This window comes from Lissotriton vulgaris, chromosome 2_1 (assembly GCF_964263255.1).
Source record: "Lissotriton vulgaris chromosome 2_1, aLisVul1.2, whole genome shotgun sequence".
In the NCBI taxonomy this organism is placed as follows: Eukaryota; Metazoa; Chordata; class Amphibia; order Caudata; family Salamandridae; genus Lissotriton; species Lissotriton vulgaris.
The window spans coordinates 424,732,884-424,760,499 of NC_141687.1; the positions used below are offsets into that span (position 1 = coordinate 424,732,884).

The 27,616-nt window shown below is 45.2% G+C and overlaps 1 protein-coding gene across 1 annotated transcript in view; it reads right to left on the minus strand.

Moving 5' to 3' along the window:
• The window catches only part of CPO (carboxypeptidase O), a 174,280-nt gene extending 148,025 nt beyond the window's left edge, over positions 1-26,255 (minus strand). The window contains exon 1 of the mRNA XM_086954077.1: positions 26,154-26,255. Coding sequence (XP_086810203.1) covers positions 26,154-26,243 — 90 coding nt within the window. The 5' untranslated portion in view covers positions 26,244-26,255. The remainder of the gene's footprint in view (positions 1-26,153) is intronic.
• Positions 26,256-27,616: the final 1,361 nt, after the last annotated feature.

Here is a 27,616-nt window from a genome sequence, read left to right on the forward strand (position 1 = left end):
TTGTACATGTCTGGATTTTCGGCCCATAATATGGCTGATCGGGCTAGTTCTTGTTCATCCATAGAATTGAGTACGTGGTACCCTACTCGATCTCGAAGCCTTTTATCTGTCTCCTGAAACTGATGTTCAGAAGAATTCGGATTTGTTAAAGCAGAGAGAAAAACTCTCTTACTTTCTGGACGGATGCCTTTCCTAAGGTAATTTCCCTTACCTACATATGCTATGGTGCCTACATTTCTTTCGGGTTCTTCCTGTTCTTCTTCCTCCTCGGAGGAAACCTTTTCTTTCTCTTTCTGGTGTACTGCTATCACTGCTTTCCTAATCTTCTTGTACATAGAGGCTATGCAAGTCCCCTTGTCGTGTTTTCCTTCAGCTATATTTTGACCCCACTTGCTCAATGCATCTAATTCACTCTGATCTGTTCCGGGCCTATCTCGTTCTCTTATTAGACAATTTATGAAAAATCGTAGTATCTGTGCTTGCATGTCAACTTTCTGTTTCTCCATGGCATCCTTAATACTGTCAGGGTCTTTCCCTGTCTGAACAAACTCATATATTCTATCTAGACGCTCCTTCATTCCTACATAGCATAGCAGGTTATCAGTAGCAGATCTTAACCGTAATGATGCCAATATCATTAAATCGTCTTTTCCGGGTACTGGATCATATCTGCAAACTGAAATGTTTTCTTTTAATGCGTCAAGGCGAGATGAATTAGAGGAGTGGGGAGACCTGTACGTGAGAGGACTCTGCATACCTCTGAGATTGAATCTGTGAGTTGGTGGCGGGGTCTGAGGACCCGCGGTCGCACCTCCTGAAGCGGAAGCTTGTGCATTATCTCCCTGTGGAGTCTGTGTCTGAACTTGAATTTGTCGTTTAGGTGGATCAGGCAAACGTGGTTGCGGTAGGTCAGTTTTGAGTACGGGAAGTGGCGGGGCTGGCGGAGCGGGGGAGGTCTGTCGTGGTACTGGCGGGACATGATCTGGAGGCGGGGTGCCACCCCCGTCCCTGTCAGTAGGCAGGGCTCGAACAGGCAGATTGGTATAAGCGGGAGCTACATCCTCTAGATAAGAATTTAGGAATATATCTTTAGTAGTTTTATGCATTACTTTAGTTGGAACTAATGGTGGTGGTAGATTTTTCGGTATTTCTGACATGGCCTCAGGTGTACCCTCGGCCATAAGATACATGCCGTTTACTTGGCTATTTCGAATTCGATCTATTTGTTCTGTTTTTACTCGGATCCCCTCGGTAACTAGTTCGTTTTCTTGAGCTTTTTCTGATTCTTTCAATCTGTCTTCTCTACGGAGTGTTCTTTCAGCACGCTTATGTCCTTCCTTACGCCAAAATTCTATGGCGTCCTTCTGAGATTGTCTGGCTTTCTTTTTCCATAATGCTTCTTCTACCTTCATGATGCACTCGGCATCCCATGTTCCGATAACGGGCCATCTGTGTCTCTCGTCTAGATGTTTAGTGTACTCGGCCCATAATTCTAGATACAATATGGCATCTATGCCATGCTTATTATACATAAAGTTGCCTGGAGTGTCCCTAGGAGGGATAGGAATTTCTTCCTCTAGTATCCCTTTCCTAGTTCCTATCTGCTTTAACTTGTTGAAAAACTGCATTTTGCTTACTTATTACTGAATGGTCAATCCTTACTACTTACTACTGAATACGGCTATTTGTACAGAAAACACAATAATACACATAAAACGATCTCATTCATGCCACAACATTAATCACATAAAAAGACATTTGTAACATATATAACTACCCCCTACATCGGATGTACTGCTAAACAGCACAGATACACTGCCTAAAAACAGTGCAAGAACTTGAAAACTGATGTACTGCTAAACAGCACAGATACACTGCCTAAAAACAGTGCAGACCGGACTTGTGTACCCAAACCCGTCTAGATACGTCCCAGCAATGGTACTCACCGGGAAGCACGGAAAACAGAAGGCCTCGGAAAATTCGACTGGACTCGACTCGATACTTCGGAAAACTTCGGAAAACTTCGGAAAACTTCGGAAAACTTCGGAAAACTGGTGGGCCTCTTGACACCTCGGACCTTGCTTCTTTCGGCTAGGCTCTGGTCGGGATCCTCCGCACTCCTCACCGCCTCGTCTGGGTACTGATCGCAGTCTCTGTCACCTCCGTGGGTCAGAGGGAGATGCAGGAAATCCTGCCGGTACGCGTATGTTCCGGCTAACTGACGGCAGGGGACATAGGTTGCAACGCACCAACCGGCGCGTGAGGTGGGGGAGGGGTCCCTAATCGGGCGCCAAACTGATGTAAATAAATAATTTACTCTTAATTTCTATGCAGGTAAGTACTTAATAAATAATAACTCAATCGGAAATGAAAGAAAACAGAGTCCGTGGTGCTAGAGTTCTTAGGGGTTTTATTCCTTAAAAAGGAATGGTCAAGACCAGGATATCATGTTCTGAACACCACACAGGGTGTCAGAAGGGATAGAGCGCTACATTTTATTAACAGTACATAGCTTATATACTTATTTTACACCATTGGAAACAGTATAGAAGGCGTAACAGCTGAGAGAAGACAAGATAACAGTATACACGTGGTACATGTGCGTAATCAAGAGGCGTGAACTAGAGGTGTGTTCTTGAAACGTCACAAGTAAGTGTCACAGAAGGGGTGGCACTAACAGAAATGTTGCAATGTCAGCAGAAATCGGAAGCTTGGATGCGCGCGCAGCTGCATGACGTGTGCATGACATGGAGTCGGAGGGTGCTGGGGACTTGACATTTGAGCTGACGGAAAGAGACAGAAGTCTGGCATGTCAGATCAACTTGTGCTTCTATCATATCTGATATCTGATGTTTTAGGAACTAAGCTATCTGGGCGGAAAGGTCTCTGGGGCAGAAGCTATTCTATACTGACTGTAAGTGCGTGTATAAGCGCCTGAGTGTCTGCATGAGAAGCGTGGGGGCACGGGGCCTTCCAGGGAAGCATGGCAACAGAAGCTATGAATTACTTGCATGGAGACAGGTCGGCCCTTTGGCTCTGCAGCTGGGGAAGGATGTTTACTGAAGCTAACAGGCAGGAATGTATTTTCGGGGAGGGAAACAGATAACTCGAAGGTTATAGTCGATCTTGGCAGGCAGCAGGCTGAGCCGAGCGCGAGGGGCCGCGCTGAAAGTAAGTCAGAGTTCACGAGAACAGAGGTAGCCTGGGCAGAGGCCCTTGGAGTCAGAAGCCAGAGAAGAGGCTCGGTGGCAGAAATTCAGGGCCTACTCAGCCAGAGCTGAAAAACGTAGGAGTACACTACAAAAAGACGTTGGCATAGCATACTTAGAAACGGACCATTCAACCCATTCATGGTGGGTCTGAAAGAGGACATGTTAACTTTGGACGCAAATGTATTTGCGTCTTCATAGCTGGTACAGGAGGGAAGTTACATGCACTTTAACTCGTACATGGAGACGGTGGGGTACTCGCTAGGGAACACAACTTGACCATAAAATTTATATTTCCTCACTGTCTATAAGTACGCCTAGGTATTTGTAAGTGGCTACCTGGTCTAACCTCTGTCCGTCCAGAAACCATACGAGCTTCCTTGTTTTGTTGTAATTCATTGTCATGACATTTGTTTTATTTAAGTTGATCTTTAATGCATTGTTTATGGAAAATGTATTGGTAGTGTCCAGAAGATGTTGGAGACCGATAGGGGACCGGCTGATGAGGACCAGGTCGTCAGCATATGAGAGGTTTGAGGGTGAGGTGTCGCCCAGCCATGGAGCATGAGATTTGGCTTTCTCCAGTTCACCAGGGAGATCTACGAGAAAAAGGTTGAACAGCATAGGGGCTAGGACGCAGCCATGTTTCAAGCCTTTAGTGGTATTGATTTGCCTTGAAAGGTGCGTACCAGAGCCAAGTTTGATCTTGACCCAGGTGTTGGTATGTAGCATTATCAGCTGCTGTCGAAGTGGTCCTGGAATCTCTCATTTTTCCAGCTTCTGCCAAAGTCTACTCCGGTCTACATGGTCGAACGTGGCGCTATAATCAATGAAGCACAGAAATAATGAGCTCTTAGTATATTGTACTGCGTCTGTCAGAAGAGTTAGCGCCATGATGTTAGTCGTTGTACCCTGGCCTCTGCAGAATCCGGTTTGGGTAGCTGGGAGGATGTGCTCTGCGGTTGCCCAGGATGTTAGTTCCTCTAGGATGAGGCCCCCGTAATACTTGCCTCAGTGTCAATTAGGGCTATAAGTCGATGGCTGCTTGGATTGTTCCTTTCACCCTTTTTATAGATCAGGATTATTATGGAGCCTCTCCAAGTTGTTGGACTTGTTACTGTTTCCCTTCTTTCCTGGAAGACTGGCGCCAAGGTGTTACTCTAAATGTCAGCAACTTGCTTATATATTATTGACCGAATCCCATTAGGGCCTGGGGCACCCTCGAGTTTGCCTTTTGAAATTTGTGTCCTGATCCTAGCCGGTATCTCTGAGTATGTTTTTTACACTCTGTTTACAGTTGGTGTGAGTCTTGTTGTTGCTTCCTCGTCCAGAGTTGTGATGTAATGCAGGGGTAGTTTCCTGGTGTAGTCGTTGATCGGTTCATTATTGAGTATGCTGGTTTTGTTGGAGCTCTGATGCAGTCCAGTTGCCCGGGCTCCGCCTCTGGGCGAGTACCCCTCTAGGTTTTCGGCATTGAAATGAGCTGTTAAGTAGTTTGCCCAGTCGGCTTCAGATAGAAGTGGAGGAAAAGCTTCTAGTTGTTTCCCTTTAATGTCCCCAAACATCCTGCCACCCCTGTCATGGATCCAGACTAACTACAGGAAGTATGCAGCCCTTTTCATGGAGGCAGGACACAGACTATTCAGGTGAAAGTGGGGCTGTGCCCAGCTCCTCCATACAGGCACAAGTAAGCTCCCTATTGTGTGTGGCAGTCTAGGAGGACTACATAAAGCCCAAATGTCAGCTACACCCAGTCATGTGACTCAGGTACAGGCTAAAAGCACTAAATGGCAGGAAAATGCCAACTTTCTGAAAGTTATGTTGATTTTATGCAGAAGGCAGCACATCTGCAGCCATTTGGAGTGAATGTTCTCAGAATTCTTCACATGCAAGAGATAATTGAAAGAGCCAGGGATACCAACAAAAGCTCACAAGAAGAGTAACCAGTAGTTGAAGTGTTTGATATATTGTTTTGCATGCTTGTTGGTCAACTGGTTCTGATGGTGTCAAAAGAACCTCCAAGTGTTTATTGAAAATAAATGGTGTTGGCAGGAATTTAGCTCTGCAATCATGAAGAGCTTGATTAAATGTATGAGAAGATCTTCAGCACTGGTAATAGTTATGTTGTATTAGTTTTTAGTGGCCTAGCCTTGCTGACACAGTATTGGCCCAACCCCTATTTTTGATAGTAACTTTCTAAAAGTGGCATTTTCAGAATAGCATTTTAAAATCCGACTCCACCATAAGTTAGGATTTCAAATTGCGATACCGAAGACACCAAAGGTGAACTCGTAATCTCTTCCCAATTTGGAAATTACACTTGTAAAATGTAATAAGGCAACTCCGATGTTATCCTATGGGAGAGATAGAACGTGCAGTAGTGAAAAACAAATGTAAGCATTTTTCAATATCAGGACATGTACAACTTAAAAGTACATGCCCTACAATTAGAATACATTTAACCATGCCTTCTGGGCTGTACACGGCCTACCCTAGGGGTGACTTATATGTATTAAAAAGGAAGGTTTGAGCCTGGCAAAGGGTTTATTTTGAATACTGGAGTGAAGTAACGTCATGTGTTACTTTGCTGCACGCAAAACGAAAAACATTGGAACAAAACTTTTTTCAGTGATATATTTGTATAAATAGGTGTGCACTTGACCGCTCCTGTTTGTCAAAAGGTTTATGTTGCCAGGTCGAATGGCAGTTTAAACTGCACACACAGGTAAGGCAGGAGCAGGCCTGAGACATGTTTAAAGTAATACTTAGGTGGGGGGCACAAATAGTGCTGCAGCCCCACGAGTAGCTAATTTAATTTATAGGCCCTGGATACTTGTAGTGCCAATTTACTAGGGACTTATAAGTAAAATATGCCAATTGGGGATAAGTTAATGTTAACATAATTAGAGGAGAGGGAACAAGCACTCAAGCAATGGTGAGCACTGATAAAGTGCACAGAGTCCTAAGGCCGGTAAAACGAAATCAGCACAGTGAGAAAGGCAAAAGGTTGGGTGGAAGACCACCCTAAGGCTGAAATGTCTGATACAAACCCTGCAGGTGTAGGCTGGGATGAAGATAAGAAGGCTGCCTGCCCTCTCAGAGAGGAAAATAGAGTACCTGTCTCTGCAGGAGGAGAGGCAACCCAGAAGAAGTCCAGCTGTGCTCCCAGTTTATGGAGAACCCAGAAGAATCTGACTACCACCAGAAACCTAATTCATCAGTGGTCATATGTTCAACTCAGAATGCACAGAATGCACTACATGTGGTGATCTGTCTGAAGAAACTAAAGCCAAATCAGCATTGTGCAGTCCAGCACCCCAGCTTTTCACCTGAAGTACTATTGTTGCTACTGCCTGATGTGTGATGTATCATGCAAGGAGCAGTCATTGCCATTAAAGTTGTAAGACCTCTCCCATGGAAGGCAGCAACTGCTGAAGACAAGCACTGGCTGATCAGGCCTGCTGTGCTGATCACCTCAGTAGACCAAATGAGGAGTGAGTTTACATTCCATGGTCCCACAACGGCAGAGAAGACATCGATGGTGAGATCCTAACAAGTGCACCAGCTATCGGCGCAATAAATGCATTTCTGTTGGGTAGGCAACACGAAACCTGAACTCAAAAGATTGTGAGAGTGTTGGAAGTTAATCTTTTGCCGATGTGAACTCTTGGGCTCGGGAACTATTATAGTTGACCTTCAAAATGCCAATTTGTGAACTAACACCTGTGCTTATGTCCATATCTCTGAGAATTTGACTAGATAATAGTGGAAACTCTAGAATCAGAGAAGGCTCCGCAGAGGATGTCCTGCTTGACTAAAGCCTGTAGGTGTGATTGTATACCGTGAAGGTGTACCCTCGTCTACTTTTGTAGTATTTCAGTTTGCTGCTCAGAATCCTTTGACTTCTTGTCCTCGCTACCCAAAGAGTCAAGTGCAGAAGACTCATATTGGGCCTAGTTTGCAGAGACATAATAGGGCACATCCTAGGACACAAGTGCCAAGCTACTCAAAAAAACACAGTTGTTGCCTAGTACCAACTTTCTGTCCTGTGGCTACTTAAACAAGTTCCGACATTACCTGTTGCAGAGTCCATATGAAATCATTGGAATAGAATACATGTAAATACATCCTGAAAGATGATCCAGCCATGATCTTACAGATCATTCTGTGAATGTACAAAAAAGGAGCACTAAAAAAATCATTTACAGCAGAGGTCTTCACATGTTTTAATGCCAAGACCCTCCTTTCAATTATTTTTTGCGTAAGGACCTCCTAATGACACGAGCTGTTTGGACATTACGTCCAAACAGCTCGAAGACGCAATGACCACACTAGAACTAACCCAGATTGTGACAGGCCCAACTCACATAAAGGGCCATACTCTGGACCTGATATGGACCTCTGTCCCGGTCCTGTGCCCAGTTACTTCATTGCCCTGCATTTGGTTAGACCACTATCTTCCACAAGGTAGCTTAGCTTTCCCGAAACAAAAAGGCACCTCATCCGACAAATGGCGGGTAGTGAGAAGATGGAACTCCATTAATCCGGATACTTTGCTATCAACTCTACAGCAAGTCTCCCACCTAAACAGGTTACCGGAAGATGACCTAGAGAAGGCCAGTCAAAAGCTATCGCAAAAATTAGTATCGGCAGTTGAGGTGGTGGCTCCAGCACGTAAGATAAAAATCAGGGAAAAAGGTAAAGGCGCCCCATGGTTCAATGACGATCTAAGACTCCTAAAACGGTCCCTGCGACAGTGCGAAAGAGCCTGGCGAAAGGGGTATGATCTTAACTGCCAGACTCTTTATAAGGAAAAGCTCGCCTTGTATAAACAAGCCATCAGAACCAGAAAAAGTGAGTTCTACGAGAACAGAATTGCCACAGCATCTAACCCCCTGAAGGAAATTTTCCAAGTACTCACTGAACTGAGGAAAAAGAAGGACCAACCGCCTTCTTTTACGCAAGAGGACTGTCATAAATTCCAATCCTTCTTTACCTCAAAGATATCTGACCTCCTGACAGAAATCAAAAGCACCCCCAGTCTCGACTGCCCGACAACTCCGCTAACTCCACCTCCCACAATCACTGAGCCTTTAACCTCCCTACCCTTACTTACCAAGGACTCCCTGACAAAAATGATGAACCAAGTTAAATCAGGTTCTCCGGCGGACCCGTGCCCCCCGCAGATATTCAAACAAGCTTGGCCAGTTCTGGAAGAGGATATTTTATCGCTCCTAAATAGCTCCCTAACCTCGGGACTAGTCCCCTCTATTCTGAAAGAGGCGAGACTGATCCCCCTGCTAAAAAAGGCCGGTGCCTATACCAAGACTCTAAAGAAGTACAGGCCCATATCTCAACTGCCTTTATTAGCAAAAATACTGGAACATCATGTGCTGTCCACCCTCTCGCACCACCTCGAGAGCAACGCACTACTAGAACCCAACCAAGCTGGGTTTAGAGCTCACAACAGCACGGAACTAGTCATGTTATCAATGCTAGATGACCTACGTCTTAAAACAGATAATAAAGATCCCTGTGCCCTGGTGCTACTCGACCTCTCCGCGGCATTTGATACGGTCAATCATGACCTTCTTCTGTCGCGGTTGGGGGAGTTTGGCATCAAGGGCACGGCCCACGCCTGGCTGACCTCGTTCCTAGGTGGTCGGGTTCAGAGAGTACAACTGGACGACATGGTGTCAGAGGCTGCTAAAATTACATGCGGTGTCCCGCAGGGCTCCGCCTTGTCCCCCTTGATGGTTAATGCCTATCTGCAGCCCCTCATTGCATCTCTGAATCAGATGGACTGTAATATATATAATTATGCTGACGACACCCAGATCATCATCCAGATAGGTGATTCCCCTTTGGCTGATCAAAAATTGAAGAATATCTTAAAATTTACCGTCAACTGGATGACGGCAAACTTCTTAAAGATCAACCGGGATAAGACGGAGGTCCTTCCTATCACCACCTCATCCAGCCCCTGGTGCGACCTCCTCTGGCCTTCGGAGTTGGGTACCCCCCAATACCGGCAACAGCAGTGAAAAGCCTGGGCATAATCATAGACACAAATCTTACGATGTCAGCCCAGGTCTCGACGGTGGTGGGCACCTGTGTAGGCCTCCTGAGACAACTGCGCAAGCTAGCTCCGATCCTAAAGGCAGATACTCTCAAAAGAGCAGTGTCAGCCTTAATTCTAGCCCGACTGGATTATGGTAATGCCATGTACTTCGGCATCACGAAAAAACTCACCAGGAGACTGCAGATCGTCATGAATGACGCGGCCAGACTTATTTACAATAAACCGAGAAGGACACCGGCCACCCCCCTTCTGCGGGAGCTTCACTGGTTGCCAGTGAATCAACGAGCTAAGTTCAAGGGCCTATGCATCACGCAGAAAGCCTTATATGGGCAAGCCCCGAAATACGTCAAAAAACGCCGCCCTTTTGTCTGCCCTAGGATCAAACGATCCACTATTGGTGGTCGGACATTCTCCCACACAATGCCCAAAGCCTGGAACGAACTGCCTGAAAATCTGCGCAAGGAAACCAGACTCCTGCCTTTCAGGAAAAAGCTAAAAACCATGCTTTTTCAAGAGGCATGGGGTAACATCTAGTCTGCTTTCCCCTACCAATACTCACTCGCCTGTCAAGAGCTTAGAGACCCCGGGGTGATAAGGCGCTCTACAAGTCAAAAATACAATACAATACAATACAATACAAATGTCTACAACCTGGTACTCCCTTTAATAACACAGCTACCACTGGGTCGGTTATCATTCCCCAGTGGTGATGACCACAATAAGCACTTGAATGGTCCCGCGACACTGATCTACAAAGGCAGTCTCAGTCAGTGGGAGCACCAGGACCTCCGGGGTCCAAAGAGAACAAGCACCTGCTCCGGGTGCTTGAAAAAAGGTGAGGCATCAGGGCTCTTGGTGCAGCAGTTTCCTTTCGGACCCGCTGGGTAAATCAAACTGCAGCACTACACCGGTCTCCCTGCTGAAGAGGAGGTGGGCCACAGCATTGCCAGGCAATCCGGATCGGCACAGTGGCTTCACCCTGTGCTGTGGCATCAGCGGCTGAAGCACAGCATGGACAGGCAGAAAGAGGCCCAATGTATCTCCTGGCCAGGTTCTTAAGTTGCACAGCCGCAGCGGGCGATCAGGGATGGTCTGCTTGGGTCAAAGGCTAGTTGGTGGACTCACGATGGCAGAGTCCCATGGCTGCATGGAAAAAGCAAAGTCTTTAATGGCCCTGAGACTTTGTCGGAAACCATCAAGGACGACACTGACGAGGCACTAGGGTGAGAGACTACAACTCCCATGAGTCTCTGTCGAGCGCATGTTAGGACGTCATCGCGCTCCTGGTTGGGCATATTTTTTTCGGCATGAGAGATCAGCGGTTGCCGGTTACTCCTTCCCGCTGAGCTAGTCCAAGAGTTCTGTGTGGTCTGGTAAGGGTGCTGTTGCACCACTTTTCCTGTTATTTCTTCTGTTCAAGATCCCATCTAGTCGCTCACCGGAAGTGGCGTGTCCTTGGCCCGGCTTTCCTGGTAACGATCTTCCAGTTGGTTGAACCTTTTTCTCGGTTCTTGCGGGTAAGACAATTTTGTTCTCTGCTGTTTCCCCGTTGGATGAACAGTTTTCTCGGTTATTGCGGGCGAACATTATTGTGCAAGTTTATGTTATCTCGCCCCAAACTAAATTAGTACGGAAAGACCACCTTGCACTCATAGCCTCCGTGTTGTTAAACAGAGGGGAGCTGGGGATTGTTACTTGACTCTTTTTCTATGCATTACCCTTGGTTCTGAGAGGTATCAGAATGCAATATCTACCCGTGGTTCTGAGAGGTATCAGAACGCAATATATTTTAAGAAACTGCTAGAAGCATTTTTTTGCCTAAAAGGAATTGGATTGCTCCTGCTTGTGATATTGAAGCATCGCATATGTGGTTATACTGTGTGTTTAATCGCCTATGCCAGGGCATATTTATGTTGTTTAGGAAACAGGGGATCCTGAATTCTTCTACAGTCAGCACTGAACCCCTGTAAAAGCACAGATTCACATATCCGTGGGTAGGTTGTTAGAATTCATAAACATGTATTCTGAAGCAACAGGATAAAGTGTTAATGTATTCTCTCCTCCCTTTAGTTGTGTGATATGAACTACCCCCACTTAATGCTGACAAAAGAGAGAAGAGTATTTTCTTTTACAGGTATTGATACTAGGTCACAGGTATTACTAGAGGAAGTTTGAGATGAGTTTGAGACCTTTATGACTGTGTGTTTTTGTCTTTACAGGTCTCCCTCCCTGCTGTCCCCTTCCTTCCCTTCCCCTGCTTGATCACTCCATGGAGTCTGTGTATTAAGTCAGACCGTGGTGGTATCGAGAGGTGGACCATACGAGCAACATACGACCCTGAGGATCCTAGGCTGCAATAGAGTAACCTGCCTACATATTTATATCCTCCCGGTCGCAAGTTGAAATGGCCACTTTGGAGGACGGCATATCGGCTCTTACCTTAGTACAGACAGAGCTTGCTGCATCTAGGGCAGAAACGGCCAATTTACAGGCGGTAGTGGATAGAATGCAAAGGAACCCTTTCAATGCAGGCAGAGCATCAACACCCCCTGAGGTAGTAGAAGTACCTACACCCATTCCCCTAGCCACCCCTGAGAGATTCCACGGGGAGTGTAGTAAAGTACCAGTTTTTCTGACGCAGGTTATGTTGCATTTTTCATGCAAGGTTAAGACTTTTACTAGCAACCACTCGAGAGTAGCATTTCTCATTTCTTATCTGCACAATGGGCTGTACCTTTAGTATGGAGAGACGACCCGTTATTATATGACTGGGACTCCTTTATTAGGGAATTTGAAAAGACCTTTAGCCGCAAATCTGCCACCCTTTCAGCTGATGGGTATCTGCTGGAATTACGTCAAGGAACTAGGGATCTTATTACATATTTGAACGACTTTCGCCGACTCATCACTGAGACAGAGTGGCCCGAAGCTAAGCAGGCTGCATCTTTCATCAAGGGCTAAGAGAGGAGATGAAAGACATTCTGGCGCAAATTGACCCTTAGCCAGTAACCTGCGAAGATTTGATAAGTCTGGTAGTACTATTAGATCACAGACTTAATGAATGTAAAGGAGAACATAAAACAAGAGAGCGTAGTTTCGCGAGGGTTGAGGCACCCCGTCAATCCGAAGGACCAGCATCTAACAACACTGAACCCATGGACATTGGGGCTGTGCGTTCCGCGCTTACAACATAAGAGAGGAAATACCGTAGGAAGAAGGGCCTATGTATATATTGTGGCAAGAAGGGACATTTCATTAGAGAATGTACACTGAGAACCAAGTATCCTCATGCAGACAATAGAAAAATGTTGCCAGTGGCCTCTACGGTCCCGGCGGGAAACAACAGAGCTTGAGGACCACAGAAGGGATTTCCTCAGGCTATTCATACATCCCTTCTTTAGACAAAAACCCCCTCAATACTACAGACCATTTCTTTGTGAGCCTTCATTTCCTTATTAAAGATGTATGGTGTTAGGTAACCGCCATGTTGAACTACGGTGCAACAGGATGTTTATTGATAAGGAACAAGCATTTACCCTGGGGCTTTCATTACGAGAGAAAGAACATCCTGAAGTGGTCTATGCGGTTGACGGCCGAAGATAAGAGGCTGGTCCCATTCGATTTTGCACGGAGGAATTGGAGGTACTATACAAACCTAACCAGCAAGAAAGATTGGTTTTCAGTGTTATAACTGCACCTCAATATGGCGTAATTTTGGGATTACCATTGTTGACGAACCATAACCCTCAGGTGAATTGGATGGAGAAATCTGTTTCTTTCATATCTGAATACTGCTTACAACACTGCCTGAAAGAAAGAAATAATACGGCTATCATATTGGCAGACAGACATTATATAGCCACAGCAATTGACCAGAGGAATACCAAGATCTCGCAGATTTCTTCAACGAGAAGATGGCTGAAACATTACCACCTCATAGGCGATATGACTGCCAAATTGATCTACTACCAGGAGTGGTCATACCATTGGGGAGAGTATATGCATTGACCGAACCGGAAAATCTACATCTCCTTGAGTATCTGGACAAATACCTGGCCTTGGGTTTTATTAGAGTCTCCAAATCACCTGCAGCTTCTCCATTATTTTTTATACCTAAGGCTAATGGGGAGCTACGTGCTTGCGTGGACTTTCGTTCACTCAATGCAATCACTGTACAAAACCGGTATCCGTTGCCTCTCATTATTGTGCTACTAGAACAAGTGAAGAAAGCGGTGATATTCACCCGCTTGGATTTAAAGGGAGCTTATCATCTGGTAAGGATGAGACAGGGCGACGAGTGGAAGACGGCATTTAAGACACGCTTTGGGATTTACGAATATCTGCTGATGCCATTTGGATTATGTAACGCGCCCGCCGCCTTCCAATACTTCCTCAACGACGTGCTACGGGAATTTCTTGACCATTTTGTGGTGCTCTATATTGATGATATTTTAATCTACTCATCCAACACCGAAATTCATGGCACACATGTACGCACCATTTTACAGACATTAAGAAAGTACCAATTATACTGTAAAATCAGTAAGTGCCAATTCAGTGTCACCACCGTTGAATTCCTGGGAGTCATGTTGACCCTGTGGGGTCAGGAAATGTCCGAACCCAAGATACAGGCAGTAAAGAACTGGCCTACTCCCAAGACGGTTTGCGATATCCAGTGTTTCTTGGGGTTCGCGAATTTTTGCAGCCGTTTCATCAATCAATTCTCCAAGTTAGCACCTCCTCTTACACGCCTTTTGCAACAAAAAAAAGTGGTGTTTCCGTGGAATGAGGAGATCCAACTTGGATTTGAGGCTCTCAAAACGGCTTTTGTATCCGCCCCAGTTTTGAGACATGCAGATACGGATCAGCCATACATAGTGGAGGCAGATGCATCTGAGTATGCAGTAGGGGCGGTGCTCTCTCAACGTCAACTCGATACAGCCCAACTACATCCAGTCACCTCTATGTCCAGAAAACTCAATTCTGCTGAACATAATTATACCATCGCTGAGAAGGAGCTGGTGGCAATCAGGAACGCATTCCAGTGGTGGAGACAGTATTTAATGGGATTCAAACAAATCGTAGCAGTTTTCACTAATCATCGCAACCTGCAATTCATGAAGGCTGCAAGACATTTAACACCCGACAACTACGTTGGATGCTGTTTTTGCAGAGTACAACTTCCTGGTGACCTTCCGCTTAGGGACTGAGAACAGAAAAGCGGACGCCCTAAGTCGTCAAGACCCCCCAATCACTCCTGAAGTTCTTCCTGAGAACACCATTGTGAATCCTCAGAATGTGATTTGTGCCACAGTTATGGAAAGATTCCTTAGAAGCATCAAACAGAATGTAACCACCAACAGATGGAAGGTATGGCTAGAGGACAATACAGACTGGAAAGTGAAGGACGGTCTTCCAGTACGTGGGAACCAGTTGTTGTTACCTAACGATTCCCTAAGGAAACAAGTGTTCCGTTGGTGTCATGTTCTACCCAGTGCAGGTCACAATGGAAAAAACCAAAGAAAGGATTCTCCGTCAGTTTTGGTGGCCCACGATTTCGAGAGATATAAAAATGTGGGTGAAAGAATGTGCAGTATGCCGTCAGATGAAGACGACACACAACAAACCAGTAGGACTTTTGAGACCATTACCCACCCCGGTGCAACCGTGGGAAAGAATCTCTCTTGATTTTGCAGTAGGAATGCCTCCCGATATGGGACATACAGTCATTCTCGTAGTGGTAGATTCATTGACCAAACTCGCGCATTTCATTGCTTGTAAAAAAGTATCTACGGCAGGCGAGTTAGCCCAAATATTTTTACAAAACATAGTCATATTACATGGACTTCCTCGAGTGATGGTGTCAGACAAGGGAATCCAATTTATGGCCAACTTTTGGATAAAGTGGTGCTCTACCCTACAAATTTCATCTGATCTGTCTACCAGTTTCCATCCTAAGACAGATGGCCAGACCGAAAGGGTCAATCAGACTTTAAAACAATATCTTAGATGCTATATAGATGTCACAACAGAGGCATGGGTGGACAGTCTATGGTTAGCGGAGGTGGCATATAACAACGCGTTGCACAGCTCCACTAAACACACACCTTTTCAATGCACTTATGGGTTTCACCCTTGTTTCACCCCCTTCCAGCATCCTATGGGCCAGGGATGTGTGCCCGAGGTACAGGAACGGATATCGCACATCCAAAAGACACTATGCCAAGCTCATAAAGAGCTACAGAAATACAAAAAGGTGTATAAAGCTTATGCACATAAACATAGATGAGAAGGGCCATCATACAAACAGGGCGATTACGTGTGGTTATCCACCAAAAATATTAGATTTAAAAGATAAAGCATCTTTAATCCCCGCTACATTGGTCCTTACAAAATTGTCACATTGATTAATCCAGTGGTTGTGAAAATAGCCTTGCCATCTACCCTGTGTATACATCCGGCCTTTCACGTTTCCCTAATCAAAACCCGCTTCTTCAGGTATGATGAAGAAGCCAGCTCCAGTGATGTTGGATAGAGAGGTAGAGCATGAGGTGAGAGGTATTCTGAACTCCAAAATACACCGCACCAGGTTGTGGTACCTGGTTGCTTTAAAAGGCTATTGCAACGAGGAAAATTCATGGGAACCCGCTACCGGGGTTCATGCTCCACGACATGTTTGTTTGTTCCATAATCGTTTCCCTTTTAAACCCTGCCTCTGTCAGTGTTCTTCAGGAGAGGGATGTACTGTCGGAAACCATCGAGGACGACACTGACGAGGCGCTAGGGTGAGAGACTACAACTCCCAGGAGTCTCTACCGCATGCACGATAGGACGTCATCGCGCTCCTGGTTGGGCATATTTCTTCCGGCCTGAGAGATCAGCGGTTGCCGGTTACTTCTTCCCGCTGAGCTAGTCCGAGAGTTCCGTGGGGTCTGTTAAGGGTGCTGTTGCACCGCTTCTCCTTTTATTTCTTCTGTTCAAGATCCCATCTGGTCGCTCAGTGGAAGCGGCGTGTCCATGGCCCATTTTTCTGGTAACGATCTTCCCGTTGGTTGAACCTTTTTCTCGGTTCTTGCGGGTAAGACAATTTTGTTCTCTGCTGTTTGCCCGTTGGATGAACCGCTTTCTCGGTTCTTGCGGGGGAACATTATTGTGCAAGTTTATGTTATCTCACCCCAAACTAAATTAGTACGGAAAGACCGCCTTGAACTCATAGCCTTCGTGTTGTTTAATGGAGGGGAGCTGGGGACTGTTACTTGACTCTTTTTCTATTCACTACCCTTGGTTCTGAGAGGTATAAGAACGCAATATCTACCCGTGGTTCTGAGAGGTATATGTGGTTATACTGTGTGTTTAATCGCCTATGCCATGACATGTTTATGTTGTTTAGGGAACAGGGGATCCTGAATTCTTCTACAGTCAGCCCTGCACCCCTGTAAAAGCACAGATTCACCCATCCGTGGGTAGGTTGTTAGAATTCATAAACAGTTATTCTGAATCAACAGGATCTAGTGTTAATGTAGTGTCTCCTCCCTTTAGATGTGTGATACCAACTACCCCCACTTAATGCTGACAAAAGAGAGAAGAATATTGATACTAGGTCACAGGTATTACTAGAGGAAGTTTGAGAAGAGTTTGATAGCTTTATGACAGTGTATTATCAGTGTGTTTTTGTCTTTACAGGTCTCCCTCCCCGCTGTCCCCTTTCTTCCCTTCCCCCGCTTGATCACTACATGGAGTCTGTGTATTTAGTCAGACCGTGGTGGAATCGAGAGGTGGACCATACGAGCAACATATGACCCTGAGGATCCTAGGCTGCGACAGACTTCAAGAACAGGTGGCAAGCCAGCAAGCCCTTGGAGAACACTCTTTACTGAGCACAGTGAAAAGGTAGCAGGCAGCAGGCCAGCTCAACAAAGCAGGTAGCAAGGTATCAGTCCCTCCTGCAGCTTAACAGCAGTAGGCCAACACAGCAGTTAGCAGAGTGGCAATCCATCCTGGCAGTACAGCAGTCATTCTGGCAATGTGCAGATGTTTAGCCAGCAACGTATGATTACGGTTCCATAAAATAATATCTGATTTGAAGGGGTCGGAGCTCCAGTATGTGTACCCAAAATTGCCTCTGAGGTAAGTTGTTACTTCAAAGAAGCCCTCTGAGGTGCACAAGGATCCCTTTCAACCAATTCCTGTCTGCCAGGATACAGGTGGGGAGTAATCAACCCTTTGTTTGTGGACCGGACACTACCTATTGATGTGTAAGTGCCCGCCCCTCCCAGTCCTCCCTGCCCAGGAAGACCCATACGAATGCAGATTAATGCAGAAACAGTTAAGTGTCCTGAATTGTGGCTGTCTAGAGGAAATGCACAAATGCAGCTGTCACCCAGCCCAACCCAGACGTGTATTGGAGACAGGCTGTCAGGCACATGGAGCAGTAAGTGCAGATACATGTCCTTTTTCTTAAAGTGGCATTTCTCAATCAGTACGGTCAAATTCAACTTCACCAATAAGGAGGATTTATCATTACCAATCCAAAGATATAAAACATGAAAAAGCTACTCCTTTCTGATCAATAATTACCACTTAAACCAGTATAAGGGAATTCTGAATGCTAGCCTATGAGATAGGCCTCACAGTAGTGATAAACAAATTTAGCTGTTTGTCACTGACAGGACATGCAAAATATAGCAGTATATATCCAACCTTCTACTTACATAGCATCCTGCCCTCGGGCTACATAAGACCTACCTTAGGAGTGACATATGTAATAAAAGAGGGATTTATTGCTCCATACGTAGTTTTAAATACCAAGTCCGAGTGGCAGTCGGACTGCACACACAGGCACAGCAGTGACAGGCCTGAGACAGGTTTGAAAGGCTACTTCTATGAGTGGACAATCAATGCTGCAGCCCACTAGTAGCCTTTACCTTACAGGCTCTGGGTAAATGGATAACACTTTACAAGGGGCTTATAAGTTAGTTAAATACACCAATTACACAGATATTTGGGAAGAAGTACATGCACTTTAGCAATGATTAGCAGTGGTAAAGTGCTCAAAGTGCTATGGCCAACAAAAGGATACTGCAAAACAAGCTAACGATAGCGAAGATACCATCTCTAACAGAGTGTTTAGTAAAATCATTAGTGTAAGATCTTTTTACAATATCTTAGCACTCAGCAGTCATCATGATCAGCCCATCTGCAAAACAAACCCAGTGCAGTGCTGAGTGTGGTTTGTTTTGACTCAGGGTTCCAGGAGGATCTGGAGTTGGACCATAGCTAGGCATCTGTTTTGAACCTTCAGTCTCACCCACTTTAAGCAAAGACTCACTGTTATGTGCTCCAGGAAGGACACAGACACTGTTGAGATATTTTTTTAAATCTATGGAAAAAAATCCCAAGAGTGTTTGGCTGCTATCTAGAGACAGCTAGAAGTCACAGGCTGTTTGGATTTTTTCCTGTCCCAAGAAAAAACACCAACACTATCTGGCTTCTTGAAGGGGCACCGGCACAAAGGTCTGTAAATCAGCTATGAAACAAATAATATTTAGATTTGATCTGATCCTAAAAACAACCAAATAAGTCTCCTTTGTGGGGCACCGTCTAAAATGCCTGTGCACGAGCAACGAATGAGCAGATGTTTGGATTTTTTTGTGTTCTTCTAAGAATAAATCCAAACAGTGTCTAGTTTCTTTCTGGGACTCAAACATCTGGTTCTATACCCCAGCAAGGAGCCAGATGATGTTCGGATTTTTTCATGACCTAAAAGCCTAAACAGAGACTGGTTCTTTGCGTGGCACAGGCAGACAGGCCTGCGCCCCATCAAAAAATTGGTCTAATAAGTATTTGGCTTCTTTCTGGGGCTCAAACACACATATCTGCGGGCAACCCAAAACCATAGAACACCTATACACACTAAGGAGAGCCAGAAGAATATAGACTTGCATCAGTCCTTGGCAGGCGTGTGAGAAATTTGGCACCCAGCGATAGAAACCTTGATATATATATATATGGAAAATACACTGTTGTATGTTTCGTTACAGTCCAAGCATAATACTTGTGAACCTAAACCAGTGTTTTGCCTTCAGTGCTATCCAGATTTCCCAAACACCCTGCACCGAGGTTATCGTAGACAGCCACCTGAACTCTTAGAACACCCCTACATGTGTAGTACCCCTACAATCAGGAGACTCTCAAAATCACAGCTGGTTATTAAGGCTTGCCAATGATATGTTTCTGCACACGATTGAGACTGAAGGAAATTACAATTTTTTAGAAAAACAAATGCTGGAATATAAAAAAAAGTCACTATTAGCTAGACAGCCACGGTAAGGGAGTTCTGGCTTCCATGAATAGACTCCTTGGGTTGCCCAGAATGAGAAAATACATTGGGCCTTAATTAGAGTCAATGGATGGGCTGACATTCCTCCATCATGGAGGAACTGATCCGTCACTAATCCCTATGGAATTCCGTCTGCAGTATTTAGGGTTTGGGCTGAAAGGAATCTTTTATTAGCACAACTTCCCTCTGCCAACATGTTTCAGCCAGTCAGTTTTGGCTCAAGAATGTATCTGGCTTTCGTCTGGATAGTTCAGATCCTCTTAAACACTGTAAACTTCACTCTTTCTAGTTGTGTTTACATTGGTATTATGGATGTGTGTCACTCGCTCACTTCAATCATACACATTACTGTAGGTTCCCAGTTTGAAATAACGCCTAGGGATGGGGGAAAGTCCCAAATTCTGCAGAGATAGGTAATACAAATATTCAAACCGTTGTTCACTTCTTGGGCTAAAACTGACAGGCTGAAACATGTTGACCCGGAAAAGTTGGTGCCAATAAAAGCTTCCCTTCGTATCGCACTCTGTTTTTAAACCAGCCAAAGGTGCCCTACTAGCAAAGCTTCTTTGGGACACCTGAAGTCTATTTTCATTTGATTTTCTAACTGCATTCAGACCCCTGAAAGTTCATAGGACTCCCAACGAAGTTCTCCCACTAAAAGTGGGGTTGAGCCAGTCCCGCAACATTAGCTGTAATGATAAGGAATGCCACCCATCTTGTGTGGGTGAAAGGTTTTTTTTAAATTAGGAACTCTTTTTTCTTGTAGGAGATAGGTGGTTTAGAAACGCACCCCAGGTAGAAACCCTTCTTTGTATTGGTTTTAATCTTCTGGGAAACTGAATTGCCCTACTGAAAACAATGTTTTCCCTCTCCCCTGTATGATTTGGGGGCCCAGAATGAGAACTAGAGGGCACAAAATGATCTATTGAAGCGCCACCTGTCTACAGTTTACATTCTGGGGTTAATCAGACCCCCCCGGATATTGCCGCCTTTTTGCTGCACTTTATTTATGTTTATGTTTATGTTAATGTTTAGATGCTTATAGAGCACTCGAATGCCGAGGCGTCTTGGCACTGAGAAGTGTGGGTGGAAAGGGCTATCGTGAATCGGACCTATGTGGCGGTAAACAGCCAGGTTTTAAGATTCCTCCTAAAGATCTGAAGATTAGGTTGAAGCTTTAGGGGGAGCGGCAGTTTGTTCCAAACTTTTGCTGCACAGTGCATGATTGCCCTGTCCTCCATCTCGCCACCTTGCTTTTGTGGTTTTATTGAGGCCTGAACTGGCCGACCTAAGATTACGAGTAGGGACATAAAGTGTGAAAAGATTTTGGAGATCCTCAACGCCAGTGCCATAGAATGCCTTATTCACCAGAGTTAGAGTTTTAAATTCAATGCGCTTCTTGACTGGTAGCCAATGCAGCAGTTTGATGCCGGCCGAGGTTGACTGACCTCTGGGAATGCCCAATAGGAGACTCGCTGCAGCAATTTGCAGAGACTGCAGTTTTTGCTGCTGATATTTATTGATTCCCAGGAATAGGGCAATGCAATAGTCCAGTTTGGATAAGGAAAGAGCAACCATCACTGCCTTTTGTAGCTCTGCGGAATATAAGGAAAGATTTTTCTCAGAGTTTTTAAGAGGAAAAAACACGATGAAATAAGGCTGTTTATCTGAGGGCCAAAATTCAGTTTACCATCGAAAATGACCCCCAGATTTCTGACCTTCTCTACTGGAGAGGGGCAATCTCCAGCTTCCGAGGGCCACCAGGATCGGTTCCATAGGGGGTGACCCGACCCATCACCTCTGTCTTGTCCTTATTTATTTTCAGATGGTTCTGGCTCATCCAGGTCATAATCTCGGTGAGGCAAGCGTGGAACCTGCCTGCTGTGGTCTCTGGCGGTTAAGAGTGGAAATGACAAGTTGAGTGTCGTCGGCGTACGAGACCAGAGCAAAGCCATGCCTCCTAACGAGATTAGCCAGGGGGGTAACGTAGAGATTAAACAGAGTCGGGGGACAATGCGGACCCCTGCGGGACACCACATGGGAGATAGAAATTGTCCGATTTCAAGCAATCTCAGAATAACCTCTGCTTTCTAGCTTCCAGGAAGGTGGACAGGAGAGCCAGAGAGGTCCTCCCTATCCTTATGTCCCCCAGCCGCTGCACCAAAATAGTATGGTTCACTGTGTCAAACGCGGCTGAGAGATCGAGGAACACGAGGACCGCCCTCCTTCCCTCATCCACCAGCCTGCGGATCTTTTCAGTTGCAAGGATTAAGGCAGATTCGGTGGAATGATGTGAATGGAAGCCGTGTTGAGAAATGTCCAGCAAGTGGTTGACGTCAAGGTATTTAGTCAGCGCTGTGTTTAGGTGTTTCTCTAAAAACTTAGCCACGATTGGTAGACCAGCAATAGGTCAATCATTTTTGGAATCTGTAGGGTCCAAACTGGGTTTCTTTAAAAGTGGGGTGATAGATGCTGCCTTCCAAATAGTTGGGTAGCAGCCTGATGTTATAACTTGGTTGACCTTATGGGCAGCCTGATGCATGATGGAAGGAGCGCAGGTATCGGTAGGTGCACCTAATTTTATGGAAAGTAGGAGTTTATGGGTTACTTTGTTGTTTATGGGCTGAAAACAGGTCAGTGTACATGAATCATCCGCCCCCAATGTTTCCGTGCCATAAGGTGTGATGTCCCTTAAGAAATCGTTGCGGATTCCTTGCACCTTATGTTGGAAATATTCAGCTAAGCTGTTACAGAAAGCTTGATCGGGCTTAAAAGCATCTGCTTGCTGAGGTTTACTCATAATCATTCCTTTTCAACCTTAAATCAACTAAACTGTTTTAGTAGAGTATTTCAATTTAAAATAGGCATGTTTAAAGTGTCTGAGAGTGTTTGTTTGCTATATTCTCCTGTGTGGTAACATTTTGGAGCATAGTTTAAGCCAATCACAATAGCACAGACTTGATTTTCATCCTGCTGCCTCTGTGGGAGTGAGTCCTAACCCCAAGGGCTGTCCTTGAGGTCCTGGATCCTTGCTTGGAGTCAGAGTGTACTCTTCTGGCTGACCTGAGGGTTTCGCCAGTTCCCCAGCAGATTGACACAGAGTCATGCATCACAGCACCGCGTGGCTCCTTATTGGCGGCTTTACCAAATCCAACACAGAACCTTGATTTTAGTACACCTCAGCTCCTGATCGGCGTCTGCACAGGGCCCAATACAGAGCAACGCAAAGACTTGCATCACGGCACTGTGTAGCCCCTAATTAATCAGCGGCTTCAACGGATTGCAGCACCAAAAAAAAGACAAAAATCCAAGGCAGGCATAGTTACAACAAAGAGAGACATGCAAACATCCAAGTTGTGCCATGTGCCCTAATACCTTCAGTGCCTCAAAGAGTAAAAAAGAAAAATAGTGAAAGACCCTATATCAGGCAGGATCGCCGAGGATGAAAGGGAGCGAACACTAGTGGCCATCCTAGTGATAGTAGGAGGGCCATGTGGATATAGAAAGAAATTAAGCTAAATAAAGCTCTTATACACTGGTAAGAAGCAAGTAGCCCAACCAAAGCACAGATTACTGATGAAAGAGACAATCAGCACAAAAGGAAGCAAGCTCATGTTGTGCGAAGTGCACTTAGCTTGTTAAGAAACAATAAGAGTGGCCCTGCAGAAGTGAGCTATTGGCTAACAAAGCTCTTATACACTGGTAAGGAGCACGTAGCCAAACCATAAAACAGATTACTGATGAAAGAGACAATCAGCACAAAAGGAAGCAAGCCCATGTTTTGCCAAGTGCACTTGGCGTGTTAAGAAACAATAAGAGTGGCCCTGCAGAAGTGAGCTATTGGCTAATATTTTACCGTAAGACAGCAAAAGGCACAAAGATGATGGACGGAATGCAGAGCAAATCAAACATTCACCCCCGGTCAAGAGATCTGTGGTATATCCATTGTTTATTGTAGTGGACATAAGCCACTTCAAAGAGATGTGTGCTAATGTTCCAAATGCCAGGTTGGTAGGGGCGCACTACGCGATTATAAAAAGTTTTATAGTTGTATGGTGCTCCGAGGTATCACTCTCTGATATAGGGTGTGAAGAAATGATTCTATGGGTTGAACCCCCATCAATATGGGGTATGTCCTCCAGGCTCCAATGAGTCCTCCTACGTGGAAGGTTCAATAAATTTGTATAATAGTTTGTCTGTTTGAAACTTAAAGTTTTATTTCGTCATGTTTTCATCACATTTGGGGAAAAAAACAGGAGAAAGGGAATAAGCATTAATGTTCTTTTCTAATTTTCCCTAATCTTGTCTGAATGGTCTACCTTTTGTAAATAGAATTGAATGTACCATATGCTGTGTACCACCCCCATGCAGGCTTGTTTTATCAATAAGTCCTGATGATGATCCCATGACTCCTTGCCCCAGGGATCGAAACGTCAGCTACACTAAACGTACCATATGTATCATTAATAATGGGATTAAGATGTACAATGGTACTCTAATATGATCTAACTCTGCTTAACTATATGATATGCAGAAACTCCTGCTCTTTCTTTGCCTACTAAAAAACTTCCCCTTACACTTATCTGTTATGTGTTTATGTATGTAAATCAGATACAGGCTGTGTCCCACTTGCAACTGTACGTGATTTTACTTTAATACACTAACATGTTTAATTAAAACTCTGTCCGGCTGGACAAAGAACATACAGACTATTTAGCTTATGTTGATTATTTGTTTGAATTTCGTAACTGTCTAGGGACCACTGTCTTTAGTAATAGCTTACGCACCCAAGGTCCCTGACCTATTGCCTTTGGGTTCCCTTGTTGTTCAAAATATAATATAAAATAAGAGTATAAAGCACCCCTGATGGTGCTTTGCCTGGGTTAACCTGCACTGTGCATCTGCAATAGGCCTTTGAACGAAACACCCACTGCTGTTATGCATGATATTGTTTCTCACCAGTGTGTCCCATTCTCCTGCTCATGTGCTAATGGCAGAGCACTGCAGGTGGCTCTAACATACTTCAAAGGGACAAACAGTGAGGATGGGTCCAGCCCAAGTGTTCATCTAGCCTCATGAGGGCTTCAGATGTGCCTTCACAGTCGGTCAACAGGATGTAAATTCAAAGGCACTGACAACGGGGCTCGTGCCGCACTGTGAGTATCTCCGCACATGCACATGCACCACTGTGAGTATCTCCGCACACGGAGCACTGTATCTCCATATATGCAGCACTGTATATCTGCATATGCAGCACCATATATCTGCGTATGCAGCACTGTGCGTATCTCCACACATGCAGCACTGAGTGTCTCCGCACATGCAGCACTGTGAATATCTCCGCACATGCAGCACTGTGTGTATCTCCGCACACGGAGCACTGTATCTCTGTATATGCAGCTCTGTATATCTGCATATGCAGCACCGTATATCTGCGTATGCAGCACTGTGAGTATCTCTGCACATACAACACTGTATCTCCGCACATGCAGCACTGTAAGTATCTCTGCACATGCAGCACTGAGTATCTCCGCACATGCAGCTCTGTGAGTATCTCGACACATGCAGCACTAGGAGTATCTCCACACATGCCCACTCTGAGTATTTCCACACCTGCAGCACTGTGAGTACTCCACACATGCAGCACTGTGAGTATATCCGCACATGCCATACCGTATCTCGACACATGCAGCACTGTATCTCTGCACATGCAGCACTGTGAGTATCTCTGCACATACAACACTGTATCTCCGCACATGCAGCACTGTAAGTATCTCTGCACATGCAGCACTGAGTATCTCCGCACATGCAGCTCTGTGAGTATCTCGACACATGCAGCACTAGGAGTATCTCCACACATGCCCACTCTGAGTATTTCCACACCTGCAGCACTGTGAGTACTCCACACATGCAGCACTGTGAGTATATCCGCACATGCCATACCGTATCTCGACACATGCAGCACTGTATCTCTGCACATGCAGCACTGTGAGTATCTCTGCACATGCAGCACTGTATTTCCGCACATGCTGCACTGTGATTATCTCCACACATGCAGCAGCACTGTGAGCATCTCTGCACATGCCGCACTGTGAGTATCTCCGCACATACTGCACTGTAAGTATCTCCGCACATGCAGCACTGTGAGTACTTCCACACATGCCGCACTGTGAGTATCTCCGCACATGCAGCACTGTGAGTATCTCTGCACATGCCACACTGTGAGTATCTCCGCACATGTAGCACTGTGAGTTCTTCCACACATGCTGCACTGTGAGTATCTCTGCACATGCAGCACTGTGAGTACTTCCGCACATGCAGCACTGTGAGTACTTCCACACATGCCGCACTGTGAGTATCTTTGCACATGCAGCACTGTGAGCACTTCCGCACATGCAGCACTGTGAGTACTTCCACACATGCCGCACTATGAATGTCTCTGCACATACAGCACTGTGAGTATCTCCACTTGCACGTGGAGAGGCCTTCTTTACCTTTCATTGCATAAATGTTTTTCACTCACCTTCAGGTAATTCATCGGCCGGGATTCATAGGTCCTCCCCAGGTTGTGTTGAGTCACCAACTGCGTGTACATTTTTTCTATGTCATCCATCCACTGGTAAATCTGTAACAGTAATGGTCCATCTCAATTGCTGGACATTATAACCACAGATATATCGGTTTTCCATACCACAGTCGTTAGCATTTTAAAGTGTACCGTGTTCACTTTTCAGATAGCAGGGGTATAATAGCAGTACATATTTTACCTGATATCATTGTGTATTATTGATTAACATCTGATTAATTAATACCACATGTTGAATAGCCACTCTAACACTAGCTTCACAGCTTAGTGCCTCACTACCCCTGAGCCTCTTTACACCAGACCCTCATTTCAGCCTGCACTGGAACTCTCCTCAGTTTACCTCACCTCACTTCTGGCCGTTTGGCGGGTGGGATACTCAGTGAAAATGCAGCCAATATCCCATCCATCATATTACAAGTGCCATAGACTATAAAACACTTTTAATGTGAAGTTCATAATATCCGCCATGTTTGTGACTGAGCATCCTGCCTGCCAAACTCTCAATATATCCCTTTGTCTGCACTCAGTTATGAGACCCGAGGGGCACGGTACAGCTCATGCAGATACCTTAGTACAGTTACTGAATTTGCATCAGTGATTTCAAATTCTGCTTTCACTCACAAAGTGTTACTAAAATATATAGGGGCATATTATCAAGAAGCTCGTTCAAATTATCGCTGTTTTAGCGGCAGGAAACTGCCGCTAAAACGGCGATAATGGGCTTGCTAATATGCGTTATAGAATTCCAAAAGAAGCCCAGGTTAGATGTGCAGAACATCTAACCTGGGCTTTTATTGGAATTCTATAGCGCATATTAGCAAGCCCATTATCGCCGCTTTAGCGGCAGTTTCCTGCTGCTAAAACGGTGATAATTTGAACGAGCTTCTTGCTAATATGCCCCATAGTTCTTTGTTCTGAGGTATATTTATCAAGTGGACCAGGCTGGGCAGCGCTTAATTTATTGAAGAATAAGTGCTGGTGTCCAAATCTCAGCTCATAAACCGGCAGCCGACACCGTGGCACAGAATACCAAGACTGCATAATCTGAAATCCAACTCATGCCTCTTTAATGCACCACCAGACACTCCCTGCCTCTTAATTTCACTCTTATAGATTCCTGCTTTTTCCTTTTGAAACGGTTCTTCCATCTTTCTCTTTCCCCGTTCACCGTTTTCACGCTTTTACTGTCGGAAATAAATATTGGATGTGGAAAAATAAGGGCTAGTCCCCCAAAATGAGTGCTGGTGGCCCCCCACCGGCAAACATTGGCTCAAATTGGGCAATGAACCTGAGGGACCAATTATATATTGGGCACATGACTCTGTTTCTCAGTAGTGTGTCCCTGTTTCCAGCTTAGGTGCTAACCAAACAGCATGGCAAAAAAAATTAAGCACACGTTC